Source organism: Culex quinquefasciatus, chromosome 1 (assembly GCF_015732765.1).
Source record: "Culex quinquefasciatus strain JHB chromosome 1, VPISU_Cqui_1.0_pri_paternal, whole genome shotgun sequence".
Lineage (NCBI taxonomy): Eukaryota > Metazoa > Arthropoda > Insecta > Diptera > Culicidae > Culex > Culex quinquefasciatus.
In genome coordinates this window covers 130159519-130185142 of record NC_051861.1, presented here as the reverse complement: position 1 = coordinate 130185142, position 25624 = coordinate 130159519, and the positions used below count along the sequence as shown (strand labels likewise).

The 25624-nt window shown below is 46.4% G+C and overlaps 1 protein-coding gene across 2 annotated transcripts in view; it reads left to right on the top strand.

Annotated features, from left to right (window-relative positions):
* Positions 1-24104, top strand: part of LOC6038193 (dorsal-ventral patterning protein Sog) — a 30028-nt gene extending 5924 nt beyond the window's left edge. The window contains exons 2-8 of one of the 2 annotated variants that reach the window (XM_001847971.2): positions 11500-11603; positions 13276-13408; positions 18665-18724; positions 18785-20602; positions 20672-20931; positions 20991-21197; positions 21671-24104. In XM_001847971.2, the coding sequence (XP_001848023.2) occupies positions 11500-11603; positions 13276-13408; positions 18665-18724; positions 18785-20602; positions 20672-20931; positions 20991-21197; positions 21671-21871 (2783 nt within the window). In that variant the 3' untranslated portion in view covers positions 21872-24104. Of the gene's footprint in view, positions 1-11499; positions 11604-13275; positions 13409-18664; positions 18725-18784; positions 20932-20990; positions 21198-21670 lie in introns of both variants that reach the window. The other variant, XM_038254829.1, reaches the window with a different exon arrangement.
* Positions 24105-25624: the final 1520 nt, after the last annotated feature.

The following is a 25624-nucleotide window of genomic DNA, read 5'->3' as shown; positions in this document are numbered from 1 at the left end:
CGCAGCTGTCAAAACATAACACGGAAAAAAAAGTTTGCCAATTTCTCAAGGTAAAAACAAGATCAAGCACTCTTCCATAAATTTCGCCTCCATAAACAAATTGAGGCACTAATTTTCGCAACACGGAACGTGGAAAGCTCGCGCAAAAAAAAAGTGACAGCAAATTTAAATTTGCACACCCAGATTTGAGCCGCGGTGCAGTTTCAATCCGCCGTCAACCCGCCCTCAAGCCGCTGCCGTCTGCCAGGCGAGCAGACTTTCATTTTTGATTTATTTTATTCGGTAGCATCTCATATTGCTCAAAACATGAGGAAAGGAAGAGGGAAAAAAAACAGCAGCTTGAGCGCCGGCAAGAAGGAAAAACCCCGGGCTTAAAAGCGAAAATCGGGGCGGAAATTATTCCAGGCAATTACGGACCATAATAAATAGCTTCTCGCGCCGCGCGTTCTCGAATTTATTTCCGAACCTGATGCTGCGCGTCCCAGCACGCGTGTTCGCAATCTACTCCATGAATCTTGGACGCGGCGGCCGCCGCCGGCTGCGCGAAGATGATGAGCCCCCTTCTTCTTCACTTTTTTTCTTTGAATAATGATGGACAACTGTCCGTCTGTCACGGCGTGAGAAGTTGATCCTGTTGGTTTCCTCTAGCATAAAGGCTGAAACGTCAAACCGCCTTGTTTGCCATAAAAATCCCTTCAGAAACGTCAAAGTGCCATAAAGTGCCGGAAACGTCAATTCTGCCATAATGGCGCGGCGCATTGACGCCGCCGTGCCTACTTGGATCGGAATGCAGCTCCGATAATGTGCAATGCGTGTGTGCAGCACTTGTTTTTTCTTCTTCTAATAAAAGAAAATGCCAGCAACGCGCCGCGTCGCGTCGCGCCGTGCAAATTTGAAAAATAGATTAGAAGGAAAATGTTCGCGGTGCCTCGTCGTAGCAGATGATGATGATTATGGTGGGAGTCTGGCGTGCTATACGAGAGAGATCTACGAGAATCGCTTAGACCGATGAAAAGTGTTAAATTTAGACACCAGACACAGGCGACTCTTGAAGAAGGGGGTCAGGAAACGCGCAAAACGCGTTTGAGCGCGTTGACATGAAGGGAAAAAAACGAGGAAAAGTTCTACTTTTGACGGGTAGTTGCTGACTTTTATGAGTTTTGACGGTGGCGGCGACGGCGTTGTTCGTCGAACCCCGTTCGGAAAAAGAGGAGCTCTCAATCAAGGCGGCGGTGGGTTCGGTCAGAGCCTACTAGAAGAGAGCACGTGCTTTCGGAAAAAAATGTCGTCGCGAAGTGTCAAAAAGCAGTTGCGGCAAAATTTCATTCTTTTTGCAATGAAAAATAAATCTTGAAGATTTTCAAACGATTTTAAAGATTTTTAATCGATTTTTTCTGGCAATTGAAACAAGATGATCTGCACTGAAAAATTCTAAACGACTTCTAAACGATTTTTGACTGTTTTAACCAGTTCAAGAAATCAATACTTCAATTTTTAGACTGATGAAAAAATTACTCTAAAAAAACCTGAAAGATTTCAAATCGATTTCTGATTAATTGAACCGGTTTATGAAATCAATCATGTTTTTTTTTTCTAACAGACTTTTAATCGATTTCTAACAGCTGAAAAAAGTTGAATATTGTTTCACTAAACTGGTTCATTGAATCAATATTTTTCAAATTTATATTGATTTTTGGCGGCTGAAAAAAGCTGTTTGGCACTGACAAATTTCTACACGATTTCTAATCGGTTTCTGTTTGCCTGAACCGGTTCATAATATCAATGAATCGATTTGAAACCTAGAAGACTTAGACCTAAACCTAGAGACCTATTTTAGAATAGAATTTTTGCCTGTTTTGAACTAAAAAAATTCTGCTGAATTTATGATCAGAACAGTTTTCCAAGTCTGTTGAACTGTTTATTGATTTTTGACAGCTGAAAAATAGTATTTTTTTACTAAAACAATCTGTAAGATTTTAAGCGATTTCTGATTCATGATATCAATTCTACATTACATTTTCAAAAGGTCCTTTCTGCATAGGAAACAACTGTCAAATCAATCAATTTTCTATCCGAATTCTACTCGACTTTTAACCGCCTCCGTAAAATCGACCAAAATGGCCCAAATTTAACATCCCGCGGTTACAAAATTGTTGACAAATCACGCAACTCCCACGCGTTCGCCCTGTCTGGAGCTCCACCTTCGGCCAGATTACCGCTTAGCGCCACATAATTGCCCCATAATTATCTGCGCCGGCGGCGGCCCCGAAAGGTGCGTGATAACCTGTTGTAGCGCGCCTACTACGCGGGAGTTGACGTTCCGCTCGCGGCCCACTGCGATTGACCACGCGACCCTTTTATTTTGCACTGGGTTGTTTACCTAACGGGTTATCAGTTTTGCGGTTGTTGTTTTTTTTTTTCGGGGTGGAAAACTGGTCAAGTGATAAAAAGTGAGGCCACTCGCGTCACGGCGTTCGATACCCGACCATTACCGTACAAATGTAGTTAAATGTCGTAAAAGTGAGCAACTCACACAGCTATCCAGACAGCGTTTAGCAATCGTACAGTGAGACGGCGAAAAATGATCCGTCCACGGTGAAGATATACTCTTTTTTTTTTTTTTGAGGTCATCGAACCCGCGTCACCGGGCTCAATTAAATATCGGACTTTTTTTTTGCCCACCTCTGTCATCCAAGTAGGCGTTGGTTGTCTACTTTAGGGCGCGCTCGGCTTACCATCTTTTGCGGAGGTGTTGACTAATGTAGCTGTTTTGCTAATTAAACACATCTCTCTCGCCGCTGCACAACTCGTCGTCGTTGCGGCCAACAAACGGCTTCAAGATGTTTCCTATTAATTATAACCTTCGCAGCGTGGTCAGATGGTCGCACCGTTCCATGGCCTACTATGAACCGGTGGGTGCAAGCGCTCGCGCGAGATCTCCTTTCAACCCGAAACAGATTGGTACTGTTGTTTGTTTCTCCAAGTGGGTTATGACAACCTGCTCGAGTCGCCACACGCCGCCTACTTCGATCATCTCCGGTCAATGTGGGATTTTTTCTTCTTCTTGGGTTGCTTAAGGTACCACCAATCAAGCGCGTCCCACTCGCCAGTGCAGTTTTGGGGCCGCATTTGTCAATTGCCCGCGCGAAACAGTTAGAAAGTGTCTAATTTCATGGCGCTCTTGGATTTCGAAGAAAAAGGGCACTCTGCACATTTATTTATACCCCCCCTACCGGCTGGCGGTTTTATAACGGCGCGGTTTGACACTTTGAGTCAGCGAATTTCGCCGCCAACTTCGATAAGCGAGGGGTCCTTCGCTGCGTGCGCGATTTGGAGCATTTCGACTGAAAAAGTCGCCGCGAGTACGCGGCGAGCACATTAAAAATAATCCTTTCTGCTGAAAGTGTTGTCCAACTCACTCGAGCTGACAGCTGGTGGCGCCAGCTGATCGTTAAAGCCGCCGCGCGGCTCTGTGCGGTTTAGCCGAGGTGATTTTCGCACATATTTCCTAGCTTTTTATTGCGTAAAGACGCCCGCCGCCGTCGGCGGAAAGTACCGACGACCCCAGTAGGCTGCTGGAAATATCATCAGCATAGCAGATGCACTTTGCGACTTGTCTGTTTCCGCGAGGATCATCATTATCATTAGCCGCCCGAACCGGTTCGCTCTACTGTCACTTGGCCGCGGCCGATAAAGTCGTCGACTTTACGGTTCGCCTATAACCCGTCGCGCAATTGCTTTTCTATATTCTTGCCTACTTTTCGACCGACCTCTAAAATTACCACCCGATCCGCACTACGTAGCGTCCCAGGAACGCCCGGTATTCGCGGAATGGGGTCCACATGTGGCAGCTCCGAAAATTCTCAGCCCTGCCAACATTGAAAAGCAATAAAACGCCACCACCCGCCGTTCGTTCGTCCAAACCGTAACGAATCGGAAATATGCACCTACCACAAGGTTCGAAATTCTCCACATCCCAGCTTGCCATGATTTTGGAGCAGCCGAAGAAGAACGTTCTGCGCGCCATCTCAGCAGCCATATCACGCGATTTAATCACCTTAATCGATCTTTCTTGTCGGCGGCGTTCTTCGCCGCCGCCGCCGCCGCCGCCACCTCTTCCTGCTCCCGCCTACTACGATCGCGAAAAAAGATCGCTTGCGATATGATTCGTGCGCGGCGGCAACGCCGCAGCAACAAACATGAATTTGTCATTAGCCGCACCTTCCCCACCCTTCTTGCACGCATTTTTGCACGTCCGCAGGAAAACTACGGTCCGCGAGATTGGAACTCGTTTCATTCCGGTGAGAAATCCGACCGCAGATTGCTTCTAATTATACGGTCGTCTCTGTAGTTTTTTTTTCTCACGCGAATTCTCGCGAAAGTCCAGCTTCGCTGGAAGATGGATAACGCACCGTCGCCGACTGCACTCGATCAAGGTGACCCGATGTCGGAGGGGCGGGGGCGTCAAGAATTTCTGGAGACGAGCCACGCCACTCACACTAATTGATTTCACCTAAATTTGACGTTTTGCGGTGATTTGGGCGAACCGGTTCAAGCTGGAAAATTGAAATGGAATTTTGCCGGATAATCGACGATTTTTCCAGACTGGGTTGACGAACTGTCAAAAATCCCAGCCTGGTAATTGTTACGTTGTTTGCGCCAAATTGATTTGAATCGGTCCAAGCTGGGAACCTCGATCGGACTTTTGCCGGATTATCGACGATTTTTCCGGACTGGGTTGACGAGCTGTCAAACGGTGCTTTTTTGAGCCGATTCAGTTTTTTTGGAAATCTCTTCTGTCGATTCCTCAAACTGTCAAAAACCCAGTCTGCAAAATTCATCCAAAGTCTAGAAAAAAGCTGTTTACAGGTTAGATCTAACAAGCACAGAACTGACCAAGCCTCCAAAGCAATTTCTACAGAACCAAGCCAAAACCGCTCGCAAACCCACGTTCGCTGACTCATCGGTCCATAATTCCAAAACCCTCGTCTCGACGGGGGGTCACCGCGGCCAAAAAATCCATCATCTTGGCAGATTTGCGCGCCCGATCGCCCGTCTCAGCCGGGGCTCAAAGGTGTAAATTCAATTTATTCCCGACCGGTTGATTAATCACCGCCGACCACGTGGCGAGCCAAAAGGGCCGTACTAATCAGATTTTCTTGGCGAAGCAAACGAAAAAATCGTGGTGGGCGATCCCGTAGGTTCGGTTTCCTACCTTCACGCGGGTTTATGACCGTAGTTCCGATTATCTTGTTCGGTGTTCGTTTCGTCCCTCCTCCTCCTCCTCGGGAACCATAAAAGTGTCATCTTCGGTCCGGGGTCTATAAAGACCCCCGAAAAAAAAGAGCCCGACACTAACGCAACTATGTGTGAAAAGATAAGCCAAGAAGAAGACGAAACCAAAGAGGTTACACTCTCTAGGTAAGTTCGGCGGCTAATGGTCTGGCTCGGTCCATTCTTAAATTCCTCCGTCATCGTCGTCATCGGATGGGGAAGAAAACGAAAACACAACACAAAAGCCTGGACACGGTCTCGGAGAAGACAAGAAGACGACGACGCGATGCGACAAACGAAAAAAAAAGTACACTGCGGAGAGAGTGATGAAGAGCAGGAGGAGGAAGAAAATCAGTGCCGGGCCCTGCCGGCAGGCCCATTTGTCTTGTTTTAGTCCGCGCAGCACTTGTCGACAGCGGGTCTGGGGAAATTCTTTGAGGAATTGGATGGAATGTTCGGTGCAAGGTCGTTTTGACTCTTTTCCGCTTGCAGCGCACCTTGCGGTGACGTTTGCCAACTTTTTTGGAATTTTGCTCGATTGGAGAGCGATTTTCGTGACTGGGTGACAGTTTGACAGCTCGCAATTCCCAGTCGGGAAAATTTTGCGATATTCGGGAAAATTGCGGTTGGTGATCAATTTAACTATTTTGATGACTTCTACGCGTCTAAACTTCAAAAGTGGGTATTTTTGACAGCTTGCAATTGCCAGTCTGTAAAATCATGAAAATTTGGTTGACCGGTTGGTTGCAGAAATCGTTCCCACGAGGCTGCTCATCTACCTGCCACAAACAGCAGCGTTTGTTTACCAAAATCCGGTAGCGCAAAACACAGTTCCGAGTAGCTAAAACAACAAACATTCGTCTCAAGCTGCTCAAAGCTCGCATTTCTCTAAACAATCCATTTCCGTCGTGTCACAGGACACTTTCCACCGAAAGTAAACAATCGAAGAGCGTCAGTCGGCTCTTGTTTCAAGTCCGGGCCCGATGGGGCCCGTGAAGCGCCGCAAACGCGACGCTCCGAAGATCAATCAAACCGGCTTAAGCGCGTTGACGCAGCACATTCCTTCCCGATCGCGGTTGTTTGCTGATGATCGACTTTCGATTAGAACCGACCGGCAACATGGTCGCACACCTTCGCAATGACGATAAGCGAGAGAGGTGTCCGCTATAATTCCGGAACCTGCGTGTTTGCCCAGCTGTCAACGACCTTAATCGGATGGAGATTGATTGCAGCAGCAGCAGGAAGACATCGCGATGCATCGCGCGGCTATCTGACGCTTTTTGATCTAGAAATGGACCCAATAAAAAAAAGGTGTGTAGATAAAATAAAATAGACACGAAACCCTGACGATGGAGAGAGTGGGCCATAAATCATGCCTTGATAAGGCGCGCCGACGAGTCGAGGTGTGTGATCTTGTCACCAATATCGACGAAAAAGAGAGCTTATCAATCGGTGTGACGAAAACAGCGTCGTAAAAGCGCGTTCCGTGGGGTCGTAAATTTTTCCCGACCCGACACGTGTTTTCGCTTTTGATCCACACACTCTGGATTTGACGAAAAAAAATTAGAGGTGGAGACCGTCCGACGCCGCCGTCGCGGTGGTTGTTTTTCGCCAAATTCCGCAATTTTATGACCATTGGGTCACTCGGCTTCCGAAAAAAAAGGCGAGGAGGAGGAGGTGTCTTGTTAGGCCAAACGATTATTGCCAACGGTGGCAGGGAATGTGTTTTTCCCGAGAAATACGTGGGACAGCTGAACGCTGCGGCCAGCTACATCATGGTGGTTAATGGTTATTATTCACCAAATGGTTGGACCCCATTTGGACGTAATAAAGCATTTAGAGCCGAACCGTGTAGGAAATTACGCAGAATTTCACCGAATTTCATCATTGAAGTGGTTCAGTTTGAACTGGAATCCTTTCAGAAAAAAATTGTAGTGAAATAATGCCATCTATTCAAGATTTGTACCGGTTCAACTAAATCGAACTTTCATCAAACTGCCAGATATTTTTCTGACCGGGTTTGCTGAACTGTCAAATTGATTCCCAGTCTGTAAATCATCACCACTATCCGGCTAAAGACAATTTGGATCCATCGTTTAGAAATTCACACTAGTGATAGTTGGAAAATGACATTTAAGCTAAACAAATTTGAACCGGTTCAACTGAAATTAATTTAACACACACTGTAACAACTTTTTCGCGCTGGGTTTGCGAACTGTCAAATTGATTCCCAGTCGATAAATCTACGCTGCTTTCCAGCTGAAATCGGTTTGACTACCGGACAAGCATTTCTGACAAAATGATACCTTTTACCACAATTTTAAGCTATTTCGCAATCGGAAACCGCGGAATGCCACCGTTCATAAATCGCCAATAATGAAATGGAAATTTAAGCTACCGGCACCGCCCACGGGCGGACCTTTCAAAACAAACCCATTATCACTGAAGGAGAAGGGGGGCACATCCCCGGCGTGATTGAACCGTATAATTAAACGGTTGATCGACACTCGCCCACCTCCTCCTATAATTGGAGGGCGTCACGGGCACGCGCGTATATGTGTGTGTGCCGTATTCGGTTAGGAAACCTTCAATTATCGTTAATTTGATTTTGATCCCCACCGGAGCGGTTAGACGAGAGCTCATCATCTTTTGCTAGCTTCTGAAATGCTGGCAAGTTTGGAGTTTTTTTTTCGAGTGAAGATGACCGGTCCCGGACCGCCGCGAACCGTTTCGCGTGTTTCTTCGCCAATTCCGGCTGCGGGAGCGAGCGAGCTCTCTTTTTATGAGACTTTAATTGATTGATAATGCATATTATTGATTTTAATTGATGCAAAATTCAAGCGATTGTGCGAAAGTGGTGCTGCTGCCCTCTATGCACAAGCTTGAAGTCATCTCTATTTTTGCCACGATGATCACATCAACGATCGCGAAGAATGAACCAACTGTGTGTGTGTGTGTCTGTGAGTATCTGTGAAACGGTTCGGCCCCCACAGCTGACGAAGAGACGACTTTGCGGCCGCGCTGTGAAGAATGCAAATACGCAATATACCGGAGAGCCAGCAATCGCAGTCCCCTCGCGGTCTGTCGCATCTCGTATGCAGAGGAGAATCCTTCCTTTTCTCTAATTCACCATTCCGTTCACATGGGGCACCGGGTGACGACGACGACGACGACGATTCCAGAGCTCGGCCACGGCCAGCGAAATGAATCATTACACTTTTCTAATGCAATCCGAGCAAACACACAAAGCCGGACTCATTCCCGGTACACGATCCGTTTATCTGTTAATAAATCTTTAATTCATAGAATGAGATTTTTTCTCTCCTTCTGAGTCCCACCGCCGCGTCTGGGCGAACCCGACCGTTGCAGCGGTGCACAGTGAAAACGCCCTCAAAACGACTTTTAACCGAACCGGTCCAAGTCCTTACTTCAAACAGTGCGATCAAATCGAATTTGATTTGCAACCAAACTTTAAAATTTTTCGAACCGGTTCAAACCGGTTCCAACGTCAATCTGGTCGGTTCTGCATCGCCGCGATCAAGTCCATAAGGGAAAACGCGATGAGCCGAAACTCGTTGCGCTTGCCAACGATGTCGTCGTATCATTGCCACAGAGTGTCGTTGAAGGAACGACTAATTCACCGTTTTATGAATACTTAACTAACGAGTGTCTTGTTCTACATCGTTTTATTATACAATAGCTCTTGCTTCAAACGTCGTCGTCGGCGACGACGAGGACGGGGATCAAAGCGGGTACCTCGTCGCTAGGTGATCCGAATTTAAGGCGCGTAGCAACTAGAACTGCGCGTTCTAGAATGGTTCCCCTAAAACAGCAACAGTGGTTGACCTTGGCGGGCGATCCATCTATCGCGAGAGCGACCAAGGAAGTAGAAAGGAGTTTATGAAAAACTGATAAATCAATGTCAGTCCGGTGGGCCGAACCCCCCTTCTTTGGTAATTGACGTCAATTAAGACACCGGACTCGCACAAATTTCGTTAGCCGCCGCATCCGTCAGGCCGACCAAAATCCATTTATCCCAAACGCAAACGCAAGTCTTGTTTGGTGAGATAACCCGAGCGCGCGCACGCCCGCAAAAACTCTTCGAGATAAAGAGCTAGTTTCGATTGATCGTTTCCTCCCGTTTACACATTCTTGTTTATTTTTTGCTGCTCGCCCCCTTAAGCACCTCGCAGAAACAGCAAAAAAAAAAAATGACCCGCGAAAACTTGTCGATCGATCAAGAAATCGGAATCTTTTTTACCCCCGCGCACCTCTGCCTCGGCGTCTTATAAATTGTATGTAAATTAGATCGCACAAGGAACGGTCAGACAGAGCTGCCCGAAAAAAAAAAACAGATCATCACGACGCGACGCGGCTCAAAAACTGGATCTCCGCGGCTGTGTGCGGCGATGCAGAACGGGCCAAATTTTGCGCCATTTTCGATGAAGACGACGCCAGCATCGTCATCGTAGCAGGCGTCGTCGCGAGTTGCAGCGCAGCAACAACAACAACAAAAACCGAAAAAGAGATCTCCCACAGCCGTCGTGAAGGACGAACTGCCTACTTCGTTGGCGCCACCAATTATCCATTTATAGACCGGCGACGACGTCGTCGTCGGCCCTGTGTTCGCTCGAAATATTGCGTGTTGTTTACACACTCCCTCGTCCGGCGGCCTGAGATATGCCATTTACGCACCCGCGCGCGCGACATTTCGTGTCACCTTTGGAAGTAATTAACGGCTTGTTTCCTGCAATGTTTCCCCCCTCGGAACGCGTCAAAATTTGCGAAATCGGCGCCAATCGGAAATGAGCCCGAAAAGTACGAGCAAATCTCGACTGGGAATCATTTTGACAGCTTGCGCAGCTTTGAAATGCATGAAAAGTACTCATTTGATCACCGACCTACTTTTGCCAGCCTCAAGCTGCTTTTTCCCGACTGGGTGCAGCAAACTGTCAAAAGTGTCGCCCAGTCTGGAAATGCACGCCCGAATCGGGAAAAAATCCGATTGAGCTGAAATCAACCCAAATTCGAGCAAAATCAACAAATTTCGACACCAAGGTCACACGTTGCGTAACAAATTCGATTGAGCGCCGGAAAAACAGAAGATGCGGACCAAATTGAAGCTAATGTGGTGAAGTGGAAAATATTGCACATTTCCGGCCCCCCGACTCCCACCTTTTGCGAGCTAACAATGCTCTATTCAAACAAGTTGTTTGACGATATCTTTCAACAAATACGATACGACACGATCAATTGCTCGTTCGCTCGCTCGCGCGCGGTTGTCGAAGAGTCGGGCTTGTCAAACGTCGTCGCACCGGGGCCAATACATAACAAATAACGCTCGTGCTCATAAATTACAATAGTTTAGCCGAGGAAAATCGTAAATTGTTCGAGGTATTTGTCGTCGCGCAACGTCGATCGCCAATGGGATGGCGCAATAAATTAGCGTACGGGTAAATAAATATCGTAAAAAGATGATTTAAATGTAAAATATGTCCCCGCGGACGTGGCCGCGGCCGTGGCGCACGATCGTTCACATATAAACATACATAAATTAAAGATCGATTGATTATTGCCGCCGCCGCCGCCGCCGCCACCGCAACCTCTCTCTGACTTTGATCGCTGGCGGGGCCAAAACGAGCGCCTCATAAATTTAACATGAAGATCCGACTTTAGAGTGAATTAAGCCGGCGTCAACACATATATCATTGCCCCCACACCGAAAAGCCGCCGCCGACCAGTTCTCCACCATGAATGGCGTGATGGCGGCGCGGCTAGTTTTCATTCATAAATTTCGATCCTTGACGACTCGGCCCAAAGATAGGCCCGGGCGTGAAAGAAGGCGAAAAGCCGCCCCAAAACTAGCGCCTTGACAGGTGGAGGGAACCCGCTGATTTCCGAAATGGCTCTAAATTGGTATTAATCGAGTCGCGAACCGGTGGCGCCACATGATGGAGAGTGCCGCCAGTCGACTTATGCACCGGCTATCGCAGCCCGAACCCGACACACTCGGCTATCTCTATCTCTCTCTCGCTCACAAAGCTCGACTTTTCCCTCAATAATCGACTTAATTATTTAAGCCGCTTTCTGAGCTCTGTGTGTCTTTTTTTTCTGCAAAGCCAAATGACAAACACACATCGAAATAAAAAAAAAGTAAAATACATATGCTAATCTAGTTTTCTAACCGCACTTCTTTTATCTCTTTCCTTTATTTTATATTTTCAGAATGTCTATTTGGCAAAACGCTCCGCGAGCTCGGCTCAACCTGGTTCGCCGACTTGGGTCCCCCGTTCGGCGTCATGTACTGTATCAAATGTGAATGTGTGGCGGTAAGTTGGATTGATTTCTTGTTTCGTTCGAACGTATCTGCGTTTTTTTTTTAATTTCAATGCTGAGAAGGTGCGGTTTCTGGGTGCTCTTGCGGGGAGAGCGCGCGCGGACGGTTCGAATCTGGTTAACACGACGTTTTCAGTACAAAAAGATTGCAGGAAACGCCTTTTTTTGAGCCTCCCCTCTCTTGGGTTGACGTGGGAACGGGAAACGTTCAATTTATTACCAGTTTTTTAGGTTTAGGCTCATTGGATGACTAGAAAAAGTCGAATATAAGAACCGATTTAAAAATAGTGAAAAATCTAATCGTATCCAAGTCAACTCAATTCGAATCCTTAAATCAAATTATAATCGAATCGTGCACGAATTTGGTTCCAAACGTAACAACTGGTTCCGTGTTCGAACCGATTTTTGCGTTTGATGAAGAATTCGTATACGATTCAAGTTGAATTCGTGTTCAAAATTCGAATTAAATTGACTGGGAAAGAGCTGTTAAAATTAATTAAGTCATGACAAATCAGATTTTTTTAAATTATGAAAATCTAGCATAACTTTACAGGAGTAAAAAATTACCCAGTCTTGAAAATCTAGGTAAATTTCATCCAAAATCCGGAAAAATTCGAATAGATAAAACTTATTTAAAAGTAAAGAATAATATATTATTTTTCTAATTGGAGAATCAGCAATGCCATGATAATTTAAGAGCTGTCAAATTGAAACCCCGAGTTTTAAGTAAAAGTCCAACCGAATTTTTATCTGAACCGGTTCAAACAGTTTAACTGCTTTTCGCAAATTTACCAATTCAAACGCCAATCCGGCACCCTCTTTCACCCGCTGAAACCGGATCGCGGAAGCTCGAGTGCGCTGTCCCATATCTCACGATCGCGAACCGGTTTGGAGACGCCAACCGCAAACCACCATCCGGGGGTGGTCTGGCCGCGTTTCGCAATCGCGACAAACTTTCCGAGGCGATGTGCGTAATACAACAAAGAGTATAGTTTGGCCCGCCCTGCTCGAAAAATTGAAAAAGATCGACAGCTCGCGATCCTGTCAAAACAAAACCTTTTTGCGCGTGAACGCAGCTGATCGATCAATCACCGGGAACCGGTTCAAAGTAGCAAACTAGATGACGCGATGATCTTTGCCCGCGGGGAACGACATTTCCTTATGTCATAGAGCGCTACCGTGGCCTGCGGCCGGTTAATGAGTAGCAAGTTTGCGTTACACGCATGATTAATTATGCTGGTTGAGCTATCTTCGCGGACAGAGGGCGCCTTTGTGTTCGCCTTGGCAAGGGCAAAGCCGGTTGGATTTGCGATTCGGGCGAAACGACGACGACCGTGAATTGCGTGACATTGATAAAAGAGCCTCCTTCTTCCAAAGAGAGATATGGGCGCAAGTTTGGGTCGGCCATAATCAGGCGCCTGCCCATAAACCGGCTAGGCGCCACACTAAAGTAGGACTCCGGAGCGCGCCGTATTTTTATCACCCTCACCATCAATGACCCCAACCGTATAAATACAATCGCAAACAACAACAACTGCGAGCTGCGCTATCGCCTCTTATCAGCTGCTTCAATCGTACGAGGAGGGAGGAGGAGCAGGAGGCAAAACACTTTCGCGCTTTGCTAATTGTCTGTTTTTTTTCTCTCTCTCTCTTCTAATCTGACAGGTCCACAAGAAGCGCCGGATAGTGGCGCGGGTTCAGTGCCGAAACATCAAAAACGAGTGCCCCAAACCGACCTGCGACGAGCCGATCCTGCTGCCCGGAAGATGCTGCAAGAGCTGTCCAGGAGATGCACACAGTAAGTAACTTGAAATAAACCTATACCTATAGCTAAAACTTGTTTGAGGGCGGCGAACTGAAGTCTGACAAAAGTCGTACAGAATTCCAGTAGGCTTAACCGGTTCGTTTTTTCAATTTTCTAGTCAATTCAGTTGGAATTCTGACACGGAATTCGTTCGAACCGGTTGTTGCATTTGAAACGGAATTTGTATACGATTCGAACCGAATTATACTGACTGGGTTGTTGTGACAGCTAATCTTCTACACGCTAAAGTGAAAAGGGGCATTTTAAGCTTAAATTTCAACCGTTTAAAAGTTCTTGCGGTTGTTGCGTTTGAAACGAAATTTGTATACGATTCGAACCGAATTGAACTGACAGGGTTGTTTTGACAGCTAATCTTCTACACGCTAAAGTGAAAAGGGGCTTTTAGTCTTAATTTTCAACCGCTTAAAAGTTTTTTCGACATTTTTCCTCATTTTTTTTCGCTGAAACCAGCACAAACCCCGTCAAATTGATCTCCTTTATCAACAACCCGCACCATTTCTCGCGTCACAAGCCGTGTCGGGCGTCGTCGCGACACGGAAAACCGTGTCATCTGTAGCGTCTCTCGGACGGTGGCGCCAGGGAAACAACCTTGCAGTTTTGTTCTCAACGTGGTTATTGTGGTCAGTGGCGAGACAAAAACACCGCCGTCCAAGTGTGAGTCTCTGTCGATTCCTTATCTAATGCAGCAGTACCAGTGTGTTGACAACTCCTTCGTGAACCTGCTAATTACTGGTACACGACGACGACGACGACAGCGGCTTTTGCTGGTGGTGGTGACTTGTCGAGAAGGATCCATGGTGTCTCTACCCCCCTTGTCCACCAGACGTAGCTATTTGCCTATATTGCACGCCGTTGACTGATAGTTACTTGCTACTCTCTTGTTTACTTAGGCACGAGCGCGCGCAAATCAAGTATTTGCGCTCGCCGGGCCAATGTTGTTGAATAGTAGGCGATGGAGTACAAAAACAAACACGGCATGGCCAACCGTGATCCAAAAACAAACCCCCCTCCTTCTGGGTGCGTAACACAGACGACCTTGCCGGTGGCGAAAACAACAACAGAGCTTTCTTTTGACTCAATTTTAAGTGAGTTCCAACGTGCGTGCAATATTGACAACCCTTCTGTCACGCTGCACGGCTAAGCGGAAACACTCAAGTTGCGAACTTTGACGTTTGTCAATCCAGTCACAACAAAACCCGAAAATACGCACCAACTTCCTGGCCCAACTCGGACGACACAGACAGCCGGACGGAAGCGCTCACTCTTAAAACGCTGCCGCCGGGAAAATTAATGAAACTGACTTTGCGGCCAGAACATTTTCAATCAAAACGCGAAGAAAAGTACCATAAACAAACCGTTTCCTGAACACCTCACCCCTCCTCCGCCTCAATTTTGACAGACGCGAAGCGAATTTGTGTATTTTTTCGCGCCCGGTTTTTGTTTTTGTGTTGTTTTGCCGTGAGTCAGAAACACACACACTTTTTTTCTACACTCTTGATCTGCAGTATTTTTTTATAATCAAAATATTTACATTTTCGCGTAAAAGAATATTTTTCATATTAGCTTCGCAGCAGGCCGCGACTACCCGAGAGGGAGAGTCTATCAAAGAAGACCAAGATTTGAGGGGCGTATTGCAGTTCATGGCTTGCTTTGATAGCGCCCGCCTCACCCGTTCCTCTCATCAGTTTTTCAGTTTTTCAGTTTTTTTTTCGCGTGCGAAATTTGGAACATTTTCCCAGCCTAATTTTTTTTTTTGGTTTGCACCCCTCGTGTACTCCTCTTGGTACATACGCACATTATTGTTATTCGTTCGCGACGACAGCGAACCGAACACCGAAATAAATTTAGAAGCCATCATCGCAGCAAGCTGGGCGTTGTCAAACGCCAAACGAACTCTGCGATTTGAGCAAGAAAATGTCAAAAAGGATATTTGTTTTCCTTTTTTGAACAAATTAAACGATTCACGAAACATCAACAAAAGGCCAGACAATTAAACTTTGCCGTTTGACTGATTTTCAACCAACAACCACAAACGTCACGGGTGCCCATATGGGGTCCACCCCGTGAACGTCAAAACGCCCGTAAGTGGGATAACTTGGTCTAATTCGGCTGGCATGCAACAAAGTGCCAAGCAAATAAATAAAACGATTGCTTTTTAGCACGATTGTGCCAACTAGCAACATTTCCGTTCATTAGCGACGCCAAACTGAGCATTTACCCAAATTTTGCACGGTTCCCATTAAACGTGTGCGGTTTTGTTTTGGTGGCATAAAAAGCGGGTGACAACTGTCATTCTACACGCCAACGTGAAATAACGAACTTTGACTTCGATTGATGCCGTTTGACAGCTACGATATCAACGTAGGACTACGCCTCTAACTAGCCGTCACTTTTCATTGCCCACAGATCGCCAACTGCGATCAATTGTGGTGACGATCTGCACAAGTGGGAAGGGCATTCTTGATAAATTTTGACACTGACATGCCAGCACAGTAAACAACAACAACGGTGATCGTTATCGTGCGGCGGCATTCCACCTTAATTTGCGCGACCGCGGATTGGCCAGGGGCCAACTTTCCGCGCAAATGTCGCCGCAAAACCCGCCGCAAAGGTCATGCTTTCTTGCCCAATCGTGCGATTGTCTGACGTTATGAAATTATTTTGTGCACCCAGAGAGAATGATCGCGTTATCGATCTCGGCAACCGGGTTTGTGGTTGGGGGGCCAACAAAAAAAAACGAGATTATCCGAACCTGTTCTGCGGGACAGGATTGCTGAAAAGGGGGGGGTCTAAAAAAAGAAGCCTGCCCGCGAGGCATTCAACTTGAACTTCGCCGAAACGCGCGCTGTGAATGAATGAAGTTCGACTTTTCTCTTTCATATGTTTGGAGAAAGGGGATGTGGCGCGGACGAGGAGGTGTTATGCAACGTGCCATTTCGTCACTTTAGCTCCTCAGTTGTGGGGTGTCGCCGGCCACCTTTCGACGTCCATGTTGCCGGCCGGCAAGCCAAATTACTTCTATTTATGTTCTGTTGACCTGTCAGAGAGCCGTCACTGAGTCCGCGGGCTGACCGACTCGGACAACAAAAGAAGAAGCATATTTTTTTCGAAAAATTGACGAGTGAAAATAATACATCAAAATCTGAAGAAGGGAAAACCGGGTGCGGTGCGGCGAAGCCGCGCTAACACTCTCACCCGGCCCGGCCTGTCAGACACTTTAATTTATTTTCATCAATTTAAATTCTTTTCTGACAAAGTCCAACAGCCCGCAGCGGACGGCGAAGTAGGCGACGATCCGAAGCGTCTTTCGTCTTATCCAAACATCATCGCGCGCAAACGATCGCGCAGCAATCGCGGGCGCGCGAAAATGATAATTTATGCAATCGATGGACGCCTTCATTCGGTCAACAACAATTAAAACAAGGACCGCCGAAAAAAAAAAGAGGAAAATAATTCAAACCAAAAACCGCTCGAAAGGCGCAAAGGCGACTCGCGCAAAAGATAAATATTTTATTTTTATCTTCTTCTCTCTGTCTCACCCTCTCACTGTCGCAAACTCAAAATTCGCCGAAAGACGGCTGCGACGACGGCGACGACGTCGCGAAGCGATAATTGAAACGATTTTAATTGTTAATGGCTGTTTGTGCACGCGTCACTCTTTCAGGGGAGGTCCATTTTTCATCCGCGCCTGGACAGGCCACCAAATGCTTCAACTTCCGCCGGGGTCACGTTCCAGCGCTGCTCCCGGCGGCAGACTGTTTGCTGATAAAGTCCATCAGGCGCACAGATAAAGTCGGCGGTGGCGCTAGGCGACAAGCTCGACTTTTTTCTCTGACGTCCAAGCAGGCTGTGGCTTATCGCCTTCAGCGCTGGTCTCGTAGAGATGCCCAAAAATGGCGGGTTCCCAAGTTTAGGGCTTAGCGCCTTTTACCCCTCCTCCCTTCCATCGTCGCCCGGTCACGACTCGATTTTTCTTATCCAATTAAGATATTGACAGGGGATCGGGCCTAAAATGGTGATGCTGTGCTCCATCACGCATGAATGGCTTATTCAGCTCTTGCCCGCAATTGCTCTCTCATCAATCAATTACTTAATTAAACGGTCGCCCTCTCCCTCTCCTCTTCGTACTTCGAAGCGAAGCGGTCTATTCAGCTCAAAGAAATTCCTCCCCTCATTGTTGCGAACGCCACTCGAAAACCGTTCCAGAATGAAGACATCCATTCGGGATTCGAGGCCTTATCTGATCGACCGTTTGAAATTCGTTCGCTTGCGGGAAAGGAAATCACGATCTTTCTAGCGGCGGAGCGGCCACCGCTATCGGTCCTCTTCAATCTGCCGGGCCGCCAAACAATGATCCTTTATTTGGAATTGTTTGAAATTTGGCGTTTTTTTCGGTGCGCTTTTGAATCGTTCCTAGAACCTTTTCTTCAATTTATGAAATTGATTAAATCTCGACTTTGAATAAAGCATGACGTAGTTCTACGTCAAATTCGGGTTTTTGATCGACTGGGCTCTGCGATTTTGCTTGCACAAAAAACGGTTCAAATTGTTCTTTTCTAGTGCGAACTTCACTGTCCCTTCATCAATTACGTTGAAATGGTCACTTACCTAGGCAAAACACCCGACGACGTTAACAAATTTCTTCAAAACTAGGCCAAATTTAGAACTTTTCCCAAAACACACGTGTTTTGAGCTTGCTTCGGTTTCCACGCGACCAAATTGACAACCAGAGGCGCTGCCGTCGCTGAAGGGAGGGAAAACGTCAAACTACACCGTGAACTGAGGTTAGCCACAAAGTGTTAAAATTTGATCCAAACGCGCAATTTTGCGTTCGGAATAGACGTTAAAATTTTGAATTTCTAAATTTTAAATTGATAACGCGCCTCCCAGTGTGCTTTCCTCCGCGACGCGGAGGGTCCTCCGCTATGAAAACATTACACCGCACTCTTATTATTAGTCTGCCATTATCAGCGCGTCAGGATCGGCAGATATTTTTAGAACACTGCTGCTGCTATGACTGTGAAGCCCCGACTATTGAAAAACACACGCGCTCCTCCTCTCCACTTTTGTTTTGCTCAGCATCACCGGCAGAGTCAAAACGCAAATATTTGCAGGTTCTCAATTGTTGTACGGACGTCGCGCCGTTGGCGCCTGCTCCAGTGCGCGTCACGTAATCGGAAATGTTTACTATAATGCAACCCCCTCTTTTCTCTCTCTTCCTCTTTCCAGGTCCTGACATCGTACAAGATCTTCCGCAGGCCCAACCGGACGAGGAGGAACGCAGCAAACGTGAGTACTCTGGATGCTAGCGAACGTTACGTGATGGTTAATTAATTTTTTATCTTGCAGATTTTGCAGCCCTGCTGACCGGTCGCACCTCTTCGATCCTGAAGCGGGACGACATCCGGTCGACGTACTCGACGATCAACCCGCAGAACATTGTCGCCACCGGGCGGTTCGTGTTCCACAAGAAGAACCTGTACTATAGCTTTTACATCTCGGATAAGGCGCCTCGCCCGAGGGCGATTCAGTTTGTGGACAATCAGGGAAATATTTTGGAGGAGCACCCGTTGGTGATTCCGCCGGAGGGTCCGTTCAGTGTGTACCAGAATGCTACGGGGAAGATTTGCGGCGTTTGGCGCCGAGTTCCGCGTGATTATCGCCGGCTGTTGCGGGACGATATGATGAATGCGGTTCTGCTGTGGGGAGGGAAGTATCAGGCTGAGCTGGCGATCGCTGGGCCGATCGGGAAGTATCCGGCGCTGCCGCAGGAACTGTTTAGCTCGCTGTTGGAACCGGCACCGGGAACGAATCCGGAACAGATGAACGGAGCTGGTGGAACGGCGATCGTGTCTACCAAGAGTGGTGTGACTTCCTCGATCTATTTGACGATCGTGCTGAATGGGATCTTTTCTCCGGATGATATCGCTGACGTTCCGCTGAACATTAGGCTTGAGATGCAGAACAAGGATCAGGTGATCTTGGAGGAGACGCAACGGGTTAAGAAACCGGCTCATGACATTAATATTATTGAGGTATCTTCGCCGCTGTCGGTGAACGATCTGCGACTGCTGACCCGTGGCAAGTTGACGGTGGTTGTCGAGTCCAAGCGTAAGCCGGAGGCTTTGAGGATTCAGGGAATTGTGCAGACGAGGGTCGCGTGTGAAGTGTTCCAGACGTTGTTGACGTCGCACAATCCGGAATCGAGAACGGACACCACCGGACTGTCGTGGATGTATTTGAACAAGGAAGGATCGTTGGTTTACAACATCCAGACGCACAACCTGCACATGAACTACAACCCGGTGATCACGCTGATCGACGACAGTGCCAAGAGGAAGGCCGAGATCGAAAACCTGGGCTTCAGTTCGGAGCACGTTTCGGGAGTGGTCGATCGGATGGGACCACGTGTTCTGGAGCCCTTGTACTCTGGCGATTTGGCCATCAACGTGGCGAACGATCTGAATCTCAACCTCGTGCACGGCAAGTACGTTTCGCGCCCCGTTGCCGACGCCCGGGACTCAACGGCACCGGTTTTGCTGAAACGCATCGCCAACTCGGCCGCACCGCCGCACTCCGTCGGCATGGCTTGGGTGGCCGTCGATAACGAATGTAACCTACACTACGAAGTGACCCTAGCCGGCGTGCCCAGTTCGTACCATCCGGTGCAGCTGTTCCTGGAGGAACTGCCCATCGAAGCACCGAACGCACCCATCAGCCGGACGCCCCTCGAGGACTTTAGCGGAAACTACCTCGAAGGGTTCGTCCTGGCGATGCCCTCGATCGAACTGGCCAAGCTAGAGACCAGCGTCATCTATTTAGAACTCCGCTCGAAATCGAAAGACGAACCAATCCTGAAGGCAAAGCTGAAGTCGATCAAGGTACCGAACCACTGCACCGGCAATCAGTACCACGACAACGACGTCCAGAACAACTCGGTCATCTCGACGCCCCACAATGACAACAATCTGCCGACGGGTGAAACCAAATGCTACCACTCTTCCCGCTTCTACGACGAAGGAGACATGTGGAACGTCGCCGAACAGTGCACCATGTGCTCGTGCTTCCACCGGCGCGTCAAGTGCGAACCGATCAAGTGTCCCCCGCTGAAGTGCCGGAAAGAGGATATTGTGCAGAAGAAGGGCGACTGCTGTCCGACCTGTGCAGGTAAGACCACCACCGGTGTTGTCTCGCTGGCCGCGGCAAGTGAGTCTAACCGCACCCTTCCGTCCACAGTGTCACGCTACCCGGAGGACACGGCCGTGGCGCTCGTTTCCAAACCGCGCGGCTGCCACCTCGGTGACCACTTCCACAGTGCGGGCGCCACCTGGCATCCGTACCTGCCGCCGAACGGGTACGACACCTGCATCGTGTGCACCTGCGACGCCAACTCGCTCGAAATCAACTGTCCGCGGACGCAGTGCCCCCCGCTGAACTGCTCTGACAAGGTCGCGTACCGCCCGGACAAGAAGGCCTGCTGCAAGGTGTGCCCTCAGGTAAGACCGACTTTAAATCAGACTTAAAAGCCGATTTCTAATAAAATTTAATTTTCTAGGTCATCAAATCGAAACCAAGCGGCACGGGTGCCCCAGGGGAGATGGGCGACCAGGCCGGCAGCAGCGTCGGCACGCTGCGCAACCCGCAGACGATCCTCGCGAACGGCGGCTGCTCGTACAACGCGAACGTGTACGAGAACGGGCAGGAGTTCCACCCGGTGCTGGCGACGCACGGCGAGCAAAAGTGCGTCAAGTGCTCGTGCAAGGTAAGAATTTTCGCTTGTTTCTTGGTTTTTGTTCGGAAATTGATCGAAAAACGGCTTTTGTTTACGAAATTTCGTCCAAATCGAACCTACTCAGAAATGAGTATTTTTAGAAATGTCAAAATTTTAAGCAAAGTGAGCCGTTCTGTGTGAGCAGTGTAGAAAAGAATCATTCGAACTTCCGCAGATGACAACTAGAGGCGTTGGCGTCGCTTGCGACGAAACGTCATGTGCACTGTTAGGTGGAACTAGTTGAAGTTTCCGATTTGTTTTTCTTTTAGTTTGACAATTTCAACTGAGTAAAAGTTAGTCAAATTTGAATAGTTTTGATAAATTTGCAATTTTGATTGATTTAATCGATTTGAACTGATGTTTTCGCGTATTTTAAGCTAATTTGAGTCAAAATTTCGAGAGATTTCGTCTTAAAATGTAAAACAATCACATTTTAACGCAATTTTCCCCTTCTCTTTCCCTAGGACGGCCACATCAAGTGCGAACGGAAGCGATGCGCGCGGTCGGTGTGCGCCCGGCAGCACCTGGGCGCCCGCAAGAACGCCATCCCCGCGGACGAGTGCTGCCAGTGTCCGAAGACGGCCGGCCGGCACCAGCAGCACCGGAGACGGCAACAGCAGCAGCAAAACCAAAAGCAAACGACGGCCATATCCGTAAAGAGTTGAATTGATTAGGGAGTTTCGCGAGAGCTTTTGTAAGGGAGAGAGCGAGTGAATGCGGTGTGTGTGTGTCTCGTTTTAGCGTGTAAGGCAGCAGTGATACAAAGGGTGTGAGAGTGAGACGAGTGTGTGCCAAAACGGAAACGCATTATTTTCGATGTGTGATGATGAGGCGAGCGCGAGAACTATCTAAAAACTATCACAAAACAGTATCCTATACAAGAGAGAGAGAGAGAGGGAGAGTCATGCAACCAACACAATCACCCAACACGGCAAAACAGTCCTAGGAAAAAAAGCTTCAATCGCGGGCAGATGATGTGTCTGTTGTTTCTTTTTTTTTATTAAGTGTTATTGTAAAAAAACAAACGTAAACTTACGTATGAAATTGTAATGCAGGGTATTCAGATAAAAAAAATGTCGCGAGACGAGGTCGAAGCGCGGGACGGAAAAATAATTGGGAATTTCTTATTTTAAAGAAATTATTCCAGTTGAAACAGATTTTGTATCAGAGAAACAAAAAACTATTTATATTTTTTACAAATAGGCATAGTTTTAACTAGGTACTAGCACGTAAGGAAACATATTTATTTAAAGGTCTACTAGAATTACTGGTCAGCGCCACACAGCAGTAAAAACAGAATAGGTCATTCGCATTTAAACAAAAAACCCTGTACGGAATAAGAGAGCGGGAGACGGAGCCAAGCGCTCATACTAATAAAAGTTGCAAATGCTTTTTTTACTGTATAAACACACGCTAGAATTTGAGATTATTTAAAGGATTAATAACAATAAAAACATCAGATTTCAAAGAAAGATAGAACAATGCGGTGGGTTATTTTTCTTCGTGTAATTTGACAGCTCTGGCGGCCACACTGAGAAAAATCGGGCCTGTAAATAGATACCAACCAACCGACGAAAATTCCGAAAATTGATCTCGCAATCAAGTTTCGAACTTTTTTCCCCCCGTAACGCCAGTAACGCCACCCACACAATCACACAAAGTAAATACTGTTTCTAGAAAGACAATCTAGTCACGTGCGTTTGAGCGAAAGCGGCGCTGTTCGGAAATTCAAACAACAACAACATCAACAAGCAGTATGCAAAGAGGAAGCTGGAAAACTCTCAACAAACAATTGTTCTTGAAGAAAGAGAAAAACGCGCGAGAGATTCGAGTAAAAGAGAGAGAGACGTGAAACCTAATCAATTCAAACTACTTACACATTGCGATTGCTTTTTTTTAGAACTTATACACACAAAAGAAAAAGGTTAAAACTTCTGCTAAGCAAAACAGACAAACTTATAGAGGTCGACACGAAAAAGCAAACAACTCTTGAACTGCTTTTTTTCCTGTTACCACGTACCAAAGAAGACTGATATATTAAATCTTGAGAGTAAAGTGAAGAGAAATAATGAAAAGAGAGAAAAAAAGTTGAAATAAAATTGCTGATGTTAACAAAACAATCGAAACACAAAACACACACTGAACCAATAAATCTTTTGACGGCGAAAAAAAAGGGAAACACGATACAAAACTGTCGAAAGTTAAATTTATAAAAAACATTAAAACACATTTTCAACACACAATCACGCAAAAAATATCAAACCCTCACTATCGTAATTATTCTCATCCTCACACTAAACCACGCACTAAACGCAGTATTTTTCTTTCATTTTGGCAGTCACACCTTTAAAAAAAAAGTCAGAAAATCACGCAGCACAGTTTTGAGCAGTTTGCCGAAGATTGCGAAGCAATCAGAGCGAAATCCAAGCATGCCATAATTTTGTTTAGGTTACACGCGTGTGTAAACTTTGTTTAGGGCTCTAAACCTTTGGTTTATTTGGACGTGCGTGTCACAGCAGCAGCAAGAATGATGATAGGCCATCCGTAGTTGTATATTGTTGTATATCAACGCGATACATGTATTACATACACACACACGAAACACACAATCAACAAACAAAAAACACACACACACTATTGTATATTAGTATCCTATTGTAATCAACTCTTTTTTTGCATTGAAAAAGCAAACAAACGAAAAACAATTCTGCTTAGCCACAGGTCGAGCGAGTGGGCGCGCGAGCAAATTGTGTGCGCACCAGGGACAGAAAATCAAAAATCAAAAACAGCTAGCAGAGCAAACAAACAAGCAAAACGAAACATTGTTAACAAAAAAAAATATCCACCAAAACAACCGAGAGCTAGAAATAAAAACAAACGGATATACAAAACTAGATGGGTATTTTGCGAACTTTATTTTGTTGAAGACATGATCCGAAAAAATCCCTCTAAGACTAATTTTTATCATTTTCTGTCTTCTCCTTCGCACAAAAATGGCGTATCAATCGTGTTTGTGTAGGCTAACCGCCCGATGTAAAGCCAACATATCTGGCAGGGATTTGACATGACAGTTGTTTGTTGTTTTCATCATGAAACCACACGCACGTTTAAAATCACTCAGTTTTTGTCAAAGCCGAACCTACTCAGAAATGAGTAAAGAGGGTATCTGTCAGATTTGATTGAAATTCACTCAGAATTTACCCAGATCTGTGCGTAATTCACTCAAATTAGACAGATGCCCCCTTTACTCATTTCTGAGTTGGTTCGGTTTTGACGAAAACTGAGTGATTTTAAACGTGCGTGCACCATGGTCTGAAAAAACGCTAAGTCGAAATCTCACTTTTTCAGTTCGGACCCCTGAACTGGCAAAGGTGTAACTTTTACACTTTTTGCAGTTCGCATTTTACCCTTTCCCGGTTTGAGGGTTTGAACTAGTAGGCGGTGTAAAATTTAGCTGAATTTATTGTCGCCGCGGCACTAAACCGAATTGAGCAAGTTTAACTCTCGCGACGATTTTCTGTCGCGAAATATCTGTCAAGCATGTTTAAGTGATTTTGAATCAGTGTGTTTGCTTTTTTTGTTTTGACGGCTTTGGATGATGAGAAAAACGTGGCTTATCTTTTCTGGTCTGCCAAGGAAATGGAATGTTTAAATTAAATTATTGTTTAAAATCTTGGTTTTTAATTCTACTACCACTAGAACTGTTTCATTTGGGGTAATTTATGAAGTTCAGTCAGTTTCCAGCTCCAGGAAAAGACGCAGAAGGGAAAAAGTCTTGGTTAAGTTGCACCAATTTGAAAATCAAAAGCGCCGTAATTGTACTCTCCAAGCTAGACATCATGAAATGGTCCAACCGGATGGTCGAATCCACGCTCACAGAACGATTTCCGGTAGATTTTCGTGATCGATTCCATGCTCCGTGTAAGACGCGGCGCGAGTCTTGTCGCAGCTCAACTGGCGACATTTCAGTTTGGTGCCGCGGCGAAATTTTGTTTTGGTTTCGCGTGTGACATTTGAGGTACACTCAGAAAAGAAACAACAGAAAATTGCTTCGCGAGATGAAAAACACTCGCGCTGTTATTTTGATTTATTTCAAAAACCACAATATTGTTGTTTGGGTCATGCGCCTGGAATGCTCAACAGCCATACAGAAAAATCTGTATTTTACAGATTTTTCTATCCCAAAAATCACAGAATACAGAACAGAGTTGATTGATGTTTTAACAGAGTTTTTGAGAGTAACAGAGTTTACGGCAAACAAACAAGCAAAGTCGCACTTTTTGACAGTTTGCCTGCTTTGTCTTGCGAGTTTGGCAAACTGTCAAACACGAAAAAGTACGAGTTTCTTTGTTAATGTTAATGGTTGTGTCATGGTTGTGTAATTAGGAAATTTAAAAACACATTCAAAGTTTGTTTAC